General features: G+C 41.0%; 1 protein-coding gene across 2 annotated transcripts in view; it reads left to right on the forward strand.

Moving 5' to 3' along the window:
* DYNC1LI1 (dynein cytoplasmic 1 light intermediate chain 1) overlaps positions 1-14681 on the forward strand; it is a 54879-nt gene that overhangs the window by 24213 nt on the left and 15985 nt on the right. For both annotated transcript variants that reach the window (XM_074945612.1, XM_074945613.1), the window contains exons 5-8: positions 7075-7244; positions 11135-11228; positions 12791-12926; positions 13424-13535. In XM_074945612.1, coding sequence (XP_074801713.1) covers positions 7075-7244; positions 11135-11228; positions 12791-12926; positions 13424-13535 — 512 coding nt within the window. The remainder of the gene's footprint in view (positions 1-7074; positions 7245-11134; positions 11229-12790; positions 12927-13423; positions 13536-14681) is intronic.

Below are 14681 nucleotides of genomic sequence, written 5' to 3' on the forward strand. Positions count from 1 at the left end.
TCATTTCCAGAAGTGTCTGAGAATTATGAGCAATTGAAAATGTAGAGCAGTGGTCCCCCAACTTTTGAGGATTGCGGCCCCTCTGCCCCTGTCTGTGCCCCCCCAGAGCCAAGGCCAGGAGTGGGGCCATGGCTCTGTGGGGGGTGGGAAGGACAGCAGTAGTAAGGGGGCCACAGCTGGAGGTGGGTATGGGGATGGGGCCGAGGCTGGGGGCAGGAACAGGGACAGGAACGAGCTGCGGCCAGGGGCCAAGGCTGGGGGCAGGAGCTGGGCTGTGGTGCGGGCCAGCAGCTGGATGCTGTGCTGCTCTGGCCCCAGGCTTGGAAGAGAGCTGTGGCCAGGGGCCAAGGCTGGGGGTGGCGCTGGGAACTGAGCTGCAGCTGGGCCATGATGGGGGTTGGCAGCAGGGCCCCTGGCCAGGTGCAGAGCCCCACCGAGGCTGGGGATGGGTCAAGTGTGGAGCTGGGGCCACGGCGAGGCTGGGTGGCACTCCCTGCCTGCCCCCATAGGGGGCCCGCCACACTGTCCTGAATGTTCCTCCGTGCCCCCTAGGGGGCACACCCAACAGTTTGGGGACCTCTGTTGTAGAGGAAACTTGAACACGTATATTTAAAAATGGATTCTTGTCAGCAGACATCGTTATCCCTATGTTAGTGGATCCCATACTTTTATTATAGTAAGAGTAATAGTGACTGCTTTAGTTAACTGATTCCGTTCTCCAACTATTTTCAGTCGCTTCCTGGAACTTGCATCTACTGACCTAAAATTTCATGTTTTTTATTTAAGGTGAATGTGTGTTCATTTTTTTTTAAAATAAATGAAACTGCGCAACCATTTCTTAGTGCAGGGAAGGGGGCACATAGGGAAGGCTTTTCTACTGTATTAAAAATGTGGAGTAGGAACTCTAGCTGCATAGCAAAAAGTGAACTATAGGATATGCTTAGGTTAGTCTATGGCCAGGGCTTATTAGAAGTCCTACCCTCCATCCATGCAAAAGTTGTAAAGGGTTGAGAGAGGGCTCTTGTGGCCCTCCTAAGGTTCTGCTAGAGGAACAGGAAATGAGCTCTTCTTCTGCAGACATTGGTTCCATTGCTGAACATTCTAAGGGTACATCTACACTGGGATAAAAGACCCGCGGCTTGCCCAGGTTGGCTGACTCAGGCTTGCGGGGTTTGGGCTGTGGGGCTTAAAAATTGCCATGTAGACATTTGTGCTTGGGCTGGTGCCTGGACTCTGGGACCTTCCACTCCCCCACGGGATCCCACAGTTGGGCTCCAGCCTGAGCCCGAACAGCTACACATCAGTTTTTCAGTCCTGCAGCTGCCCGCAAGCCCCAGTCAGCTGACCTAGACCAGCTGTAGGTGTTTAATTGCTGTACAGGTGTAGCTTAAGTGTGTCTCTTCTCTGCAGCGTTAACTTGAGTGATTAGCACCTGGGTCAGCCTAACGCAGGTGTGAGCAACAACACTGCAAAGCCATATTCAAATTACTCTCCTCACTGGTGCTGCATTCATGTATGTGTATCGCTCGGACTTCTAGGGGCCATCCCATTGTGCTGCAGTAAGTTGAACTGCGCTCATTCTTTCCCCGGGAGAACTTGTCTGTAACTTTTGGGGCCACAGAGGGAATTGTGGGCAGGCATTTGAGGACTGTTAGCACTTGAGTTGCATCCTCATTGGAAGGTGGGTGGGTTATCAGCCCAAGTGAAAGCCTCACTTGGATTTTAGGCTATATTTCCAGATGAGCCAGCTAACCTAGGCTGAAAGAACCACCATGCTTGAATGAGAGGATTTTGTATAGACAGGAGGATGGTTTGGGGCAAGACTTGAGTAGGAGTCTGAGTTTGCATGAAGATATACTCTAAGAACTTCACAGCAGAGCAGCTTTCTTTCAGGCTCTCAAAGGCCACAGGAGAGAGTAGGAGAAAAGCTAGCTCATCTTGGAGATGAGGCTTGGGAGGCCAAAGAGTCCTTGAAATGGTTTCACATAGAAAAAATGTTACATGCTGGGCTCAAAGTACAATGATGTAAAGCTCCAGCAGGTTCCTGTTTAAAAAAAATATATATATATTCTGCTTGGGTCATAGTGCTTTTCCATGCAAATCCTGGGTTGTTTCAGTGACACCCATGACCCCTTCCATAAGATCTGGCCTGTCTAGAGTCACCATAGTTCAGACCTGCTAAGGAATGTAGGACTGCAGATGAGCAAGACTCCATCTAGCAGGTCTATAGCTGGAGCAGGAGCCTTATGAAGCTCTCAAGCTCTTCCGGAGGAGGGACTTTACTCTGGTGGTCTTAAGAAGTGTGAAAGCAGGTTCTCCACAGCACCTGTGTTTGCAGGAGAGGTTCTCCCTCCTGTGAACATGAAAGGTGTGTGGGACAAGGCATTTTGGTAGTGTCCACCTAAATATCTCCAAATCATGGAATTGGGGTTTGGGAAGAATCTAGGGAAATCAGTTTAAAAAAAAAAAAAATTTGCATGGCAAGTAAGGAATTGAGTAAGCTTTTACTATGCAGCCTTCATTATGTCCCTTTGAGCATATTTATTATTGTAGCTTTTAATTACCTGATCATACATAATTTCTCAAGTTGAGTCATTTGTTGTGTGCATGTACTCTACTATATACCTTACAGTCCATGAAACTCATTTACATGAAAAACACACTATAATCAATACTTATGATATACAATAAATGAATCATAAAAATGTAGAGCTGGAAAGGACCTCAATAAACTATCTAGCCAACCCCCCCCATACTGAGAGAGAACCAAGTATACCTAGCTCATCCCTGACAGGTTTGTCTAACCTTTTCTTAAAAACCTTTAATGACAGGGATTCCACAACATCCCTTGGAAGCCTATTCCAATATTTAACCATCCTTATAGTTTTTTCCTAATATCGAACCTAAATCTCCTTTGCTGCAGATTAAGCCAATTGCTACTTGTCCTACCTTCTGTTCTCCATGTCCACTGTTGATCACTGTCCTCTTCATAACAGCGCTGAACATATCTGAAGACTGTGTTATCAGGTTTCTTAAGACTAGTTTTTTAACCTTTTCTCATAAATCAGATTTTCTAAATCCTTTATCATTTTTGTTGCCCTCCTCTGGACGCTCCACTTTGTCCATCTCTTTCCTAAAGAGTGGTGCACAAAGTTGCACACCATACTCTAGATGAGGCTTCACCAGTGCCAAGTAGAGTGGAACAGTTGCCTCCTATGTCTTACTTAAGACACTCTTGTTAATACATCGCAAAAAAAGTGTAGTATCATTCTGCAACTGAATCACATTTTGTTTTTTGACTCTTATTCAGTTTGTGATCCATTGTTACCCCCAGATCCATTTAAGTGGTACTACTGCCTAGCCAGTTATTCCCCATTTTGTATTTGTGCATTTGATATTTTTTTCCTAAGTGAAGCACTTCGCATTTGTCTTTACTGAATTTCATCTTATTGATTCAGGACCAATTCTCCAATTTGTCAGTCATTTTGAATTCTAATCCTATCCTCCAAAGTGCTTTCAACCCCTCCCAGCTTGGTGTCATCTGCAAATTTTATAAACCTACTCTCTACTCCATAAACCTACTCTCTACTCCATTAATAAAAGTATTGAATAGTACCAGACAGACCCATGTGGGACCCCACTAGATACATTTTCCCCCCCCTCCTCCCAGTTTGACAGCAAACAATTGGTAATTACTTTGAGTATGATCTTTCAATCGGTAGTACTCCCACCTTGTAGTAGTTTCATCTAGACAACATTTCCCTAGTTTGCCTATGAGAGTGTCATGTTGGGATTATGTCAAAAGCCATACCAAAATCAAGATATATCGCATCTGCTGCTTACCCCCATCCACTACACCTGTAACCCCGTCAAAGAAGGAGATTAGGGTGCTTTGGCATGTTTGGCTCTTGACAAATCCATGCTGGCTGTTCCTTATAACATTATTCTCTAGGTGCTTACAAACTGATTGTTTAATTTATTCCAGTATCTTTCCAGGTATTGTGAAGCTAGGCTGATTGGTCTATAATTTGGTAGATTCTTTTTGTTCTCCTTTTTAATGTACTACGTTTGCCCTTCTTCAGTCTTCTGGGACCTCACCTGTCCTCCATGAGTTCTCAGTGATAATAGCTATTGGTTCTGAGATTGCTTTAGCTAGTTAGTTCATTAAGTACCCAAGAGTGAATTTCATCAGGGCCTACTGAGTTGGATACATCTCACTTACCTAAATATTCTTTAACATCTTCTTACTGTATTCTGGCTTGTGTTCCTCCCTACTTGTTAATATTGTATTAAGCATCTGGTCACAGTTAACCTTTTTAGTGAAGACTGAAACCAAATAGGGATTTAACACCTCAGCCTTCTTAATACTATCTGTAATTAGCTCTCCTTCTCTGCTAAATAGTGGACCTACACTTTCCTTCATCTTTTGTTTGGTCCTAATATACACCTCTACCCCAATATAACGTGGTCCTCGGAAGCCAAAAAATCTTTCCGCGTTATAGGTGAAAACGCGTTATATCAAACTTATTTTGGCCTCAAGCATTTCCGTTATTAATACAGTATTTGACACAAGAAGTTTTATTCTTGGTGTTCTTTTAGAAATGGCGCATCTGATGTTGTCCTTCACATCAAGCCCAGGGTCGGGGCTCTCAGCCACACGCCCCTGCCGGGGTCGGGGCTTGCGACCCCCCACATAACCGGATCGCGACCCCCAGTTTGAGAACCAATGTTATAGACAAGACAGAGAACCATTTTTGCTTCACCGCGTTATATCCGAATTTGTGTTATATTGGATCGTGTTATATCGGGGCAGAGGTGTATTATAGTACCTTATCTATCTTGTTGCCTTTTATGTCCCTTGATAGGTGTAACTCATTTTGTGCCTTTGCCTTTCTGATTTTGTCCCTATGTGCTTCCGCTATTCTGTTTTATTCATCCTCCTATAATTTGTTCATGTTCCTATTTTTTGTAGGATTCCCTTTCGATTTTCAGGTTGTTAAAGAGCTCCTGGTGGAATCAAATTGATCTTTTACTATTCTTCCTATTTTTCCTTCTCATTGGGACAGTTTGCTGTTGTGCTTTTTAATATTATCTCATTGAGAAACCGCCAGCTCTCCTGAAGTCCTTTTTCCCCCTTGATATGCTTCCCATGGGACCCTACCTACCAGTTCTGAGTTTGTTAAAGTTTAGTTTTTTGAAGTCCATTTTCCTTATTCCGCTGCTCTGACCCGGTTTTCTTAAAATCACGAAATCATCATTTCATGATCATTTTCGTTTAAATTCCCTTCTGACTTCAGATTCAGCCAATGCTTCCCTGTTAGTCAGAATCAAGTCTAAAATGGGTTCCCCCTAGTTACTTCCTCCACCTTCTGAAATAAGAAGTTGACTCCAGTGTATTCCCAGAACTCATAGGAGATTATTTTGCCATATTACTGTACCAACAGATACCTGGGTAGATAAAATCCCCCATTACTAACCAGGTCTTGTGTTTTGGGTATGTGCTCTTTGTTCTAGAAATGCCTCATCCGTGTCTTCCTCCTGATTTGGTAGTCTATACCCCTACCATGATGTTGCCCCTAGGTTTTTCCCTTTTGTCTTCACCCAGAGAATTTTAACGTAATTGAATAACATAAGAGAATAGTAGTCAAAGGGTATGAATAACATAAGCTCAGTTGTGAATTATAATGTCCTTCTGTACCAGCAAACTTTTTTATGAAATTAATCTCATAATTAACCATCTCGCTGTCTGAAATGCAGCTAAAGCAGGCGCTGTGGCTGTTGTGAAAATGTGTTTACAAAATTAGTAAAATACATAACTTTAAGAAAAGAATATGCATATGTACAAAACTGAAAAAAGTTTGAATGTCTAAGGTTGTAGAAAATATGGTGTTTTTGAGGAGTAAAATGTGGTTATGTAATTAGACTATTGCATGTGTGCAGGAGGGTAGAGTTGAGGGTACAACCTTATGGTGTTATCACTTACTAACTTTGGAATGCCTAGTCATGCCTCCTTAAGCTTTTTTTAATGTTTTAAGTGAAATTTATACTGCTAAAATTCAATCTCTACACACAATTCTTATCTTTTTATCTACCACTATTCTGCCTGTTCCCTAGTCGTTGTTCTCTGTACCACAGTGAACTTTACCAAAAGAAGTTTCAATAGTAGAGTTTAGTAGAAGTTCTTTGTACTTTTTGTTAATCCATGCAGTTTGTAATTCACCCAAATAATATGGTCTGGTTTAGGCTTTCAGATATAATAGAAAAATTCTGTAGTGACACTCCTTTCTACTATAGTGTTAAAATATTCAGGGTATAGTGTTAAACACTACAGTGGCTAAAATAAAATGAAATTACTTTGTGGTCTGTCAGGTGAAGGGGTTTGTTCACTTTACCAACTCACAATAGATAGTTGTTCTATTGGTAGTGAAAGTAGTGACGTATTACTGTCTTATTGTGGTATATTCCCTTTTATTTTTGTTGCTTGTTACTGTGCATTTGTAAAGAGATGTAAAAATTTGGATGACCATTCCTAATTTTAGTTTCACTGGCATAACACAACAGCTAGGCAACTTGTCTACTGTGAATACTGCTGCTTCTGCTAATCATAATTCTCACTATTGCCATCCACCCTCATCTGTTTATATCCACTCTGTTTCATGATATACTTTAGTCCCTGCCTCAAAGAGCTGAACTTACATTTTCATAGGGTGTGTAGTGCCTATTGCAGTGGGAAACTGAGACCTCTAGGCACTTCCACAGTAGAATCTAAACAATAGTTGGATTTATAGTGTCCTGTGTATTGACTGTGTTCTTATAATGCTTTAGTAAACTTAATGTCTTGCTGTATGCTTCTTTCCAGTCATGGATGTATCAGATACTGGACTTACTAGTATTCTTCTGCACTGTATAGGCCAATCGTTACTGGCAGCATTTCATGCATTTTTGTTGAGCTTTTTAAACATGAACAAACACTTACTATATAGTGTACAGTAAGTGGATTTTGGCAATGAGAATAATTATTGTTGAAATAATAAGTGGCTGCCATTATAGATAAATATTTTTCTTTCATTTCAGTGGTAAGAGATTTCCAAGAATATATAGAACCAGGAGAGGATTTTCCAGCTTCTCCACAAAGAAGAAATATGTCATTACAAGAAGACAAAGATGACAGTGTGATTTTGCCGTTGGGTGCAGATACGCTAACATGTAACTTAGGCATTCCAGTAGTAGTAGTTTGTACAAAGGTTTGTTTCAAATTTTTAGAATTGTTTTTGTATATTTTACTTTAAAAGTGTGCTTCTGGTTACGGGTGGCTGACAATATTTGGCTTTTCTAAACTGAAGAAAGCACTCTGCATTCTGAATACTTTGGTTTTTAAGAGCCACTTTTTGTGGAGCCTAGGCATTTTTCTCCCTTGAAATGAATTAACACTTTTCTGAACGTTGATGCTAGTAAACAAAGATATCTAGACATGAGATGCTAGTGCTTGTATTCTTTTACTTCAGATATGTTGCAAATCAAGCATTCTAAAGTCAGGAATTTCCGAATTTTAGATTTTTCCTGAAGTCTTAGTAATTGGTTTACTTTTATGTCCTCAGGTTAGATGTGTAAGATGTAACTAAAAGCAGCTGACAGTACTTGATCATAGGCAGGTCATCAATTTATAAATTAAAAAAATACCTTGTTAACATCTCTATCATCCTAATTCTAGTGAATCTTATGAAGATTGATTTAATCAAGCAAAATGAGCATAGTATTCAAAGACATTGGTATCAAGAGCAGAAGAACCAAATTTTGCAAATAAAAAAAAACAAACATATTCTGAGCTATATCAAAATAGTTATCCCTTGAGACTGATTCATACTCGTGGTACATCTGTTAGTCAAGCAGATTTTCACCTTTTTGTGTGAGTGCGCGCACACATGAGCGCGCAGACCAGGAAGTTGAATTCTCATTTAATGACTGATTGGCTCACTTCTGCTAACAGAAACAGCTCTGTGATGTGCCTCGGCTTTCCAAAATAAATCTGACATGGCTACATAAAATGCCACCATCACCACATCTACAGCCTGAACAGGGTTTCTTTAAAACAAATTACACAAATACAATTCCATCTTTTGGGTAGGATTTTTACATCTTGCTGAACTTGTTAAAGTTGACTTGGCACATTTTCATGTACTGTGATCTCCCTCTTGTAAATGGAGAGGATTGCAAAAAAACTGAGTTGAGTTCTTTGGTTAGTAGTTTAGGTGTTTCTGCATTAATATTTCATAAGAAAGAACATAAGAATGGCCATACTGGGTCAGACCAAAGGTCTATCCAGCCTAGTATCCTGTCTACCGACAGTGGCTAATGCCAGGTGCCCAAGAGGCAGGGAACCTAACAGGTAATGATCGAGTGACCTCTCTCCTGCCATCCATCTCCACCCTCTGACAAACAGAGGCTAGGGACACCATTCCTTACCCATCCTGACTAATAGCCATTAATGGACTTAACCTCCATGAATTTATCCAGTTCTCTTTTAAACCCTGTTATAGTCCTAGCCTTCACAACCTCCTCAGGCAAGGAGTTCCACAGGTTGACTGTGTGCTGTGTAAAGAAGAACTTCCTTTTATTTGTTTTAAACATACTGCCCATTAATTTCATTTGGTGGCCCCTAGTTCTTATATTATGGGAACAAGTAAATAATTTTCACTTTCTCCACACCACTCATGATTTTATATACCGCTATCATATCCCCCCTTAGTCTCCTCTTTTCCAGGCTGAAAAGTCTAGCCTCTTTAATCTGCCCTCATATGGGACCCGTTCCAAACCCCTAATAATTTTAGTTGCCCTTTTCTGAACCTTTTCTAATGCCAGTATATCTTTTTTGAGATGAGGGGACCACATCTGTACGCAGTATTCAAGGTGTGGGTGTACCATGGATTTATATAAGGGCAATAAGATATTCTCCGTCTTATTCTCTATCCCTTTTTTAATGATTCCTCACATCTCGTTTGCTTTTTTGACTGCCGCTGTACGCTGCGTGGGCGTCTTCAGAGAACTATCCACGATGACTCCAAGAACTTTCTCCTGATTAGTTGTAGCTAAATTAGCCCCCATCATATTGTATGTATAATTGGGGTGGTTTTTTCCAAAATGCATTACTCTACATTTATCCACATTAAATTTCATTTGCCATTTTGTTTGTTGCCCAATCACTTAGTTTTGTGAGATCTTTTTGAAGTTCTTCACAGTCTGCTTTGGTCTTAACTATCTTGAGCAGTTTAGTATCATCTGCAAACTTTGCCACCTCTCTGTTTACCCCAGATCATTTATGAATAAGTTGAATAGGATTGGTCCTAGGATTGACCCTTGGGGAACACCACTAGTTACCCCTCTCAATTCTGAAAATTTACCATTTATTCCTACCCTTTGTTCCCTGTCTTTTAACCAGTTCTCAATCCATGAAAGGAACTTCCCTCTTATCCCATGACTACTTAGTTTACGTAAGAACCTTTGAGGGACCTTGTCAAAGGCTTTCTGGAAATCTAAGTACAGTATGTCCACTGGATCCCCCTTGTCTACATGTTAACCCCTTCAAAGAACTCTTAATAGATTAGTAAGACCTGATTTGCCTTTACAGAAACCATGTTGACTTTTGCCCAACAATTTATGTTCTTCTATGTGTCTGACAATTTTATTCTTTACTATTGTTTCAACTAATTTGCTCAGTTTTTAGGATTCTTCTGATATATCTCTTCTCCCTAACTTTCATAAGTAGTTGAGTAACCCACCTTCTTAGCAAGGTAGATTTGGGTATGGTTCTCTTGGGATCCGTTTCCTTTTGGCCCTTCAATGGCCATGGGCATAAGCAAGCTGTATTTTCAGTTTGTCCTATCGGGGAATGAGGGAATAAGCTATTACTGTCAGTTCACCACTTGGCCAATGCTTTCATTTTTTTAGTCAAAACCTTGTTTGTTTGTTTGTGGGGTGTGTGTGTGTGTGTGTGTGTTTTGTTTTGGGTTTTTTTGATTGCAGAGCTAGATAGGATTTTTGTATGTCTAGGTGTTTCGTTGGCCCTGATACTACAATAGCTAAACCCACTGCAGAGAGTACCATGTTTTGATTTCAGCATAGGTGCAGTCCTCCACTGTGTGATTCTTAGAGCCCTGCGAATCTGCGGGTATCTGCTTTATATCCGTGGACCGTTTCTGTGGATAACGCAGATGGGGATACAAATTTTGTATTTGTGCATGGCTCCGACAGTAAGAGCCAGGCAGGCAGCTGTGAGGAACCATGGCGCAGACCCTCCACCTGCCGTGGGCTGGGAGCTTGGGGGGGCAGGGACACAAGCTGGGGGCTGATCAGGCCCCCAGCCTAGGGCAGGTGGGGTGACCCAGGCTCCCCACAGCTGCCAGCACAGCTTTTCCTGACCCGGCTCCGGCCAGGATGGGCAGCTCTCTGAGTCGCAGCCCAGCCCAGCCATGGTAAGAGCTGGGTGGGCAGCTGTGGGGAACCACGGCGGATGCTCCAGCTGCCCTCGGCAGGGAGCCCAAGCAGCTCCACAGGTCACCTCCCCCTCCCCCCAAGCCAGGCCAGCGTGGAGCCCAGCTGGGGAGCCACAGCGAACCCTCCACTTGCCTGAGGTTTGGGGGAGGGAGGGCAGAGCCTGAGAGCAGGCCCTGGCTGTGTCCCTGCCCGGCCAAGGGCAGGTGGAGGATCCGTGACTCTGCGCGGCCTCCCCACAGCTACCTACACGGCTGTCCCCAACCCAGCTCCGGCTGGGGACAGGGGTTGCCTCTTAGAGCCGCAGCCTGGACACGGTGTAGAGCCCGGCAAATCCAGAGATGCGGATACATGTTTTTGTATCCGTACAGGCCTCTAGTGAGTCTTTCACTGCAGCTGAAAAACTTGCAATTCTTGCCATTCCATAGCCAGTTGTAACTCCCTGCCTTTAGTGCTGGTTTTAATGCTGCCTGCGTCAGCTGTAGGTTCAAAAATGTGTTCCTTAATTTGTTCCATTTAGGTGATTAAATGTCTTTATAGATTTTCTTTTGTTTTTTATCTGCTAACTAGAGGAGTAACAACATTGCTATTTTTAAAAGATGCTGAACATGCAATATTGCTTGTTTGTTGTTTTTTAACTTGACAGTGTGATGCCATTAGTCTCCTGGAAAAAGAACATGACTACAGAGATGAACACTTTGACTTCATTCAGTCACATATCCGACGGTTTTGTTTACAATGTATCCTTTAAAGTTTGAAATGCGTAATAATGGCATATCTGTAATCCTTATAAGATCCAAATTGTGACCAACTTCTGTGGCTTGAACACAGTTATTCTAGGACCTAGCCTGAGTCCACCACTGAGTGACTGGTTTAACTGAACCGAGGTCCCTAGGGAAGATGCTGTTATGCTGGGCCATGTCAGGTTTAACCTTCTTTATACTGTCAAGTGTTGTGGATTTTTTTTTTTTTTTTTTTTTTTTTTAAACAGGGGTATCGGGAAGAGAAGTCCAGCATACCTTCTTGTCCATGGCTTCCTAGATTTCCCTTCACTAACCCTTTCATAATAAAATGCTGAATAGTTGCCCTAAAACTGAGTTTAAGATGATCCCTGAAATAGCCTACCAACAGCAAGATAATTCTCACTTCAGTTTACATTTGAATATACTTCAAGTACACTTGATTATAAGGCATGTAATCATTTTGGCCTGACTATTGGATCAGTCTTTTGCAATACTGAATAGTTCTGCAAGACTTTTCAAATATTAAAGATGTAGGAAAAATGCATAACTCTACGTGGAAGGATAAGCTGGCTTTGCTTACCTTAGAGGCATGTGGATACAGAGCTCATGCTAAAGCTGACTGTCAGCATTTTTCTTAAGTTCCCAACATTGTTCTAACACAAATGGGAACATTACAGTAGAATCTCAGAGTTACGAACTGACCAGTCAACCACATACCTCATTTGGAACCACAAGTATGCTATCAGGCAGCAGCAGAGACCAAAAAAAAAAAGGGGGTAAATACATACTGAAATGTGCCCTTTACCTTTTTTGGAGATATTCAGCTTCTAATATCCAAGTTTCAATTGTTTTAAGTTTGCCAGACCCTCTAAATACTTCCAACATTATTTCATGATTCTGTAGAGCACTTAGAGAGGACAAAGCACTTTAAGTGTTAAACATTTTTCTTAATATTTGTTACATAATTTAAAGACTGATATACCGCTATTTAGAGAAATTTCGTAATTAAAAACTTTAAAGACTCTGAAAGAGCAACACCATCTTAGTGTCATATTGGTGTTGGCAGACACATCAGCTAACTGCACATCTGTGTTGGCATTATACTCACCCCTTGTAGGGAAACGTATATCTTCATTTTATACGGTACAACTCTGCTCCTTTACTTTACTTTAAAAAATTTCTAGGAGGAATTAAGAGGACTTTGGCAATAACTGCTGGTTCCTTTAGTACTTTTGAGATAACCAACTTTGATAGTTTACCATGAATGTTGTGGTAGCATTGTGGGCTTTTCTTTGGGGAGTTAAAAGAGCCTGTTGCTGCTATAAAAGCTACAACGTACAATTGACTTACTGAGTAGAGGTATTTATTTTGCCCGGCTTTTTCAGTCTCTAAATGAGTTTATAAAATTTAAGGTTAGTTTCAAATAGAAATTTTCTTTGAATAGTTCTAGCGGTTATAAAGTTTGCTTTTGGAAACAGTGAGCAGTGTTCTAAAAAGATTAGTTAACTGTTAGCTTGAGCTAATAAAACTCCTGATTTTCTTTTAACAAATGTGTTCAGATGGTGCAGCGCTTATTTACACTTCAGTAAAGGAAAATAAAAATATTGATTTAGTGTATAGATATATTGTCCAGAAATTATATGGATTTCCTTTCAATGTATCTGCTGCTGTTGTGGAAAAAGATGCAGTATTTATGTAAGTTTATCTTAATTATTAAATATTCATTCATGTATACATTTGTATCTACACAGTATAGTGTATATAAGAGGTAGTAGTTCTATAAAGCTATTTCGATTTTGTTTCAACATTAACATTCACTAAATTTTTGTGTTAAGTGTTACAAATTCACAGTAAGAACAGGTTTGGATTTTTCTGGATTGTTAGTTAATGGGTTAAAACTGTTGGTGAGCAGACACTGTTTTGGAGGGAGGAAGTGTCAAGCCAATTTTTAAAGTGGAATGTTCCACTGGGAGAAAATCACTTCTCCAATGTATTACACCGAGCAAAATAAAAATACTTCAGACAGCTGATGCTGCTAATCACTGGCTGATGTAGAAGAAGGCAGTTATTAAAACTTCTGTTTTGGTTTTCAACAGTGGTAATCTTTATCCACAGGTTGATATTGGGTATTAGGGAACAACCAAGTGAATATTTAAATTTGAAGATTAATGTCTGTATTTGTTTACCTTAAGCCCTGCAGGATGGGATAATGACAAGAAGATAGGAATACTACATGAAAACTTTCAGACACTAAAAGCAGATGACAGTTTTGAAGATATCATAACAAAACCACCTGTCAGAAAGGTAATTTGATTTCAGTATCTTTCAAAGGAAACCTGTTTTGTTAACGTGTAGGAATATAACACACATTGTGTCTTGGTTGCCATATTTTAGAGCATTTCTCCCTTCCCTTGGTTGGCTACCCCATGCTTATTAACCACAAATGACACATGCTTATTAACCACTTATTGTTCGTTTTCTGGTTACCTTCCTTATGTGAGTTACCCAGTTTGCTTTCTGCTTCCTCTTGAAAGCCACCAGTAACAAGCTTTCATTACTTACTGTTTGCGTTGTTATAGTTAGTTGCTGTGCAACATGGAAAGGAAGAAACAGATGGGTGTTGCTGCATATAGCACGCTGCTCCCCTCAGTATCTGGCTTATTTTGCTCAATCTGAGCAGGTGCTGGTTCCAACAGCAGCTTTGGAAGTGGCATAAACGTCTAACTCAAACTGTTCATGATGGGTTGTATTCTTATGCCTCTACCTTCATGGAGGTGACTTGAACTGGATCTGTAGACAATCCTCTGGATGGTGGATGTGGTGAAAATGAAGGAACAGCCTTCCAGGTAGGATCTATGTCCTATGTTCAGACATAGTTAAGAAATCTGCATACACAAGGCTCAGTTATCTTAATTCTAGCTCTCTAAAAAGAGAATGGAAGCCTGCTGTTTGCTCTTCTCAATCATCCGTGTTTCTTCTCCATTACTTAAAGGGTTTATTTGTTTCATCCAACAAAGAAGTGTCTGTAGATCTTTTTCCACCCCTCCTCTCCCTATTGCCATTATTCTCTGTAGAACTTTCTTCAGAAGAAAGGAAAACTGTTGATGAAAATTCAGAAATACAGCCTTAAAGCCCACCTCTTAAAATGTCTAGGATTACCTGGTAAAATAGCTATTTAAAAACCCTTCTGTTCTCTTCACCAGTAGAAAAAGATACAGGGGGCAAAATCATTTAGCCATTGAGGTGTATGGAACCAAACTAAATCAGGCTGCAGTGCCCCAGGTGTCAGTTACTGACCTCATAATCTCAAACTATAAACTCAGTAGTGAGTCAGGGTGGCTGGTGTCTTCCCTTCTCCCCAAAAGTGTAATCTATAACAGCGGTCTTCTCCAAATGCTAACGAATCCCTGGCTCACTGATTTAAGATCCACATTAAAGAAAAACTGAAGA

This window comes from Natator depressus, chromosome 2, assembly GCF_965152275.1.
Source record: "Natator depressus isolate rNatDep1 chromosome 2, rNatDep2.hap1, whole genome shotgun sequence".
Taxonomy (NCBI): domain Eukaryota; kingdom Metazoa; phylum Chordata; order Testudines; family Cheloniidae; genus Natator; species Natator depressus.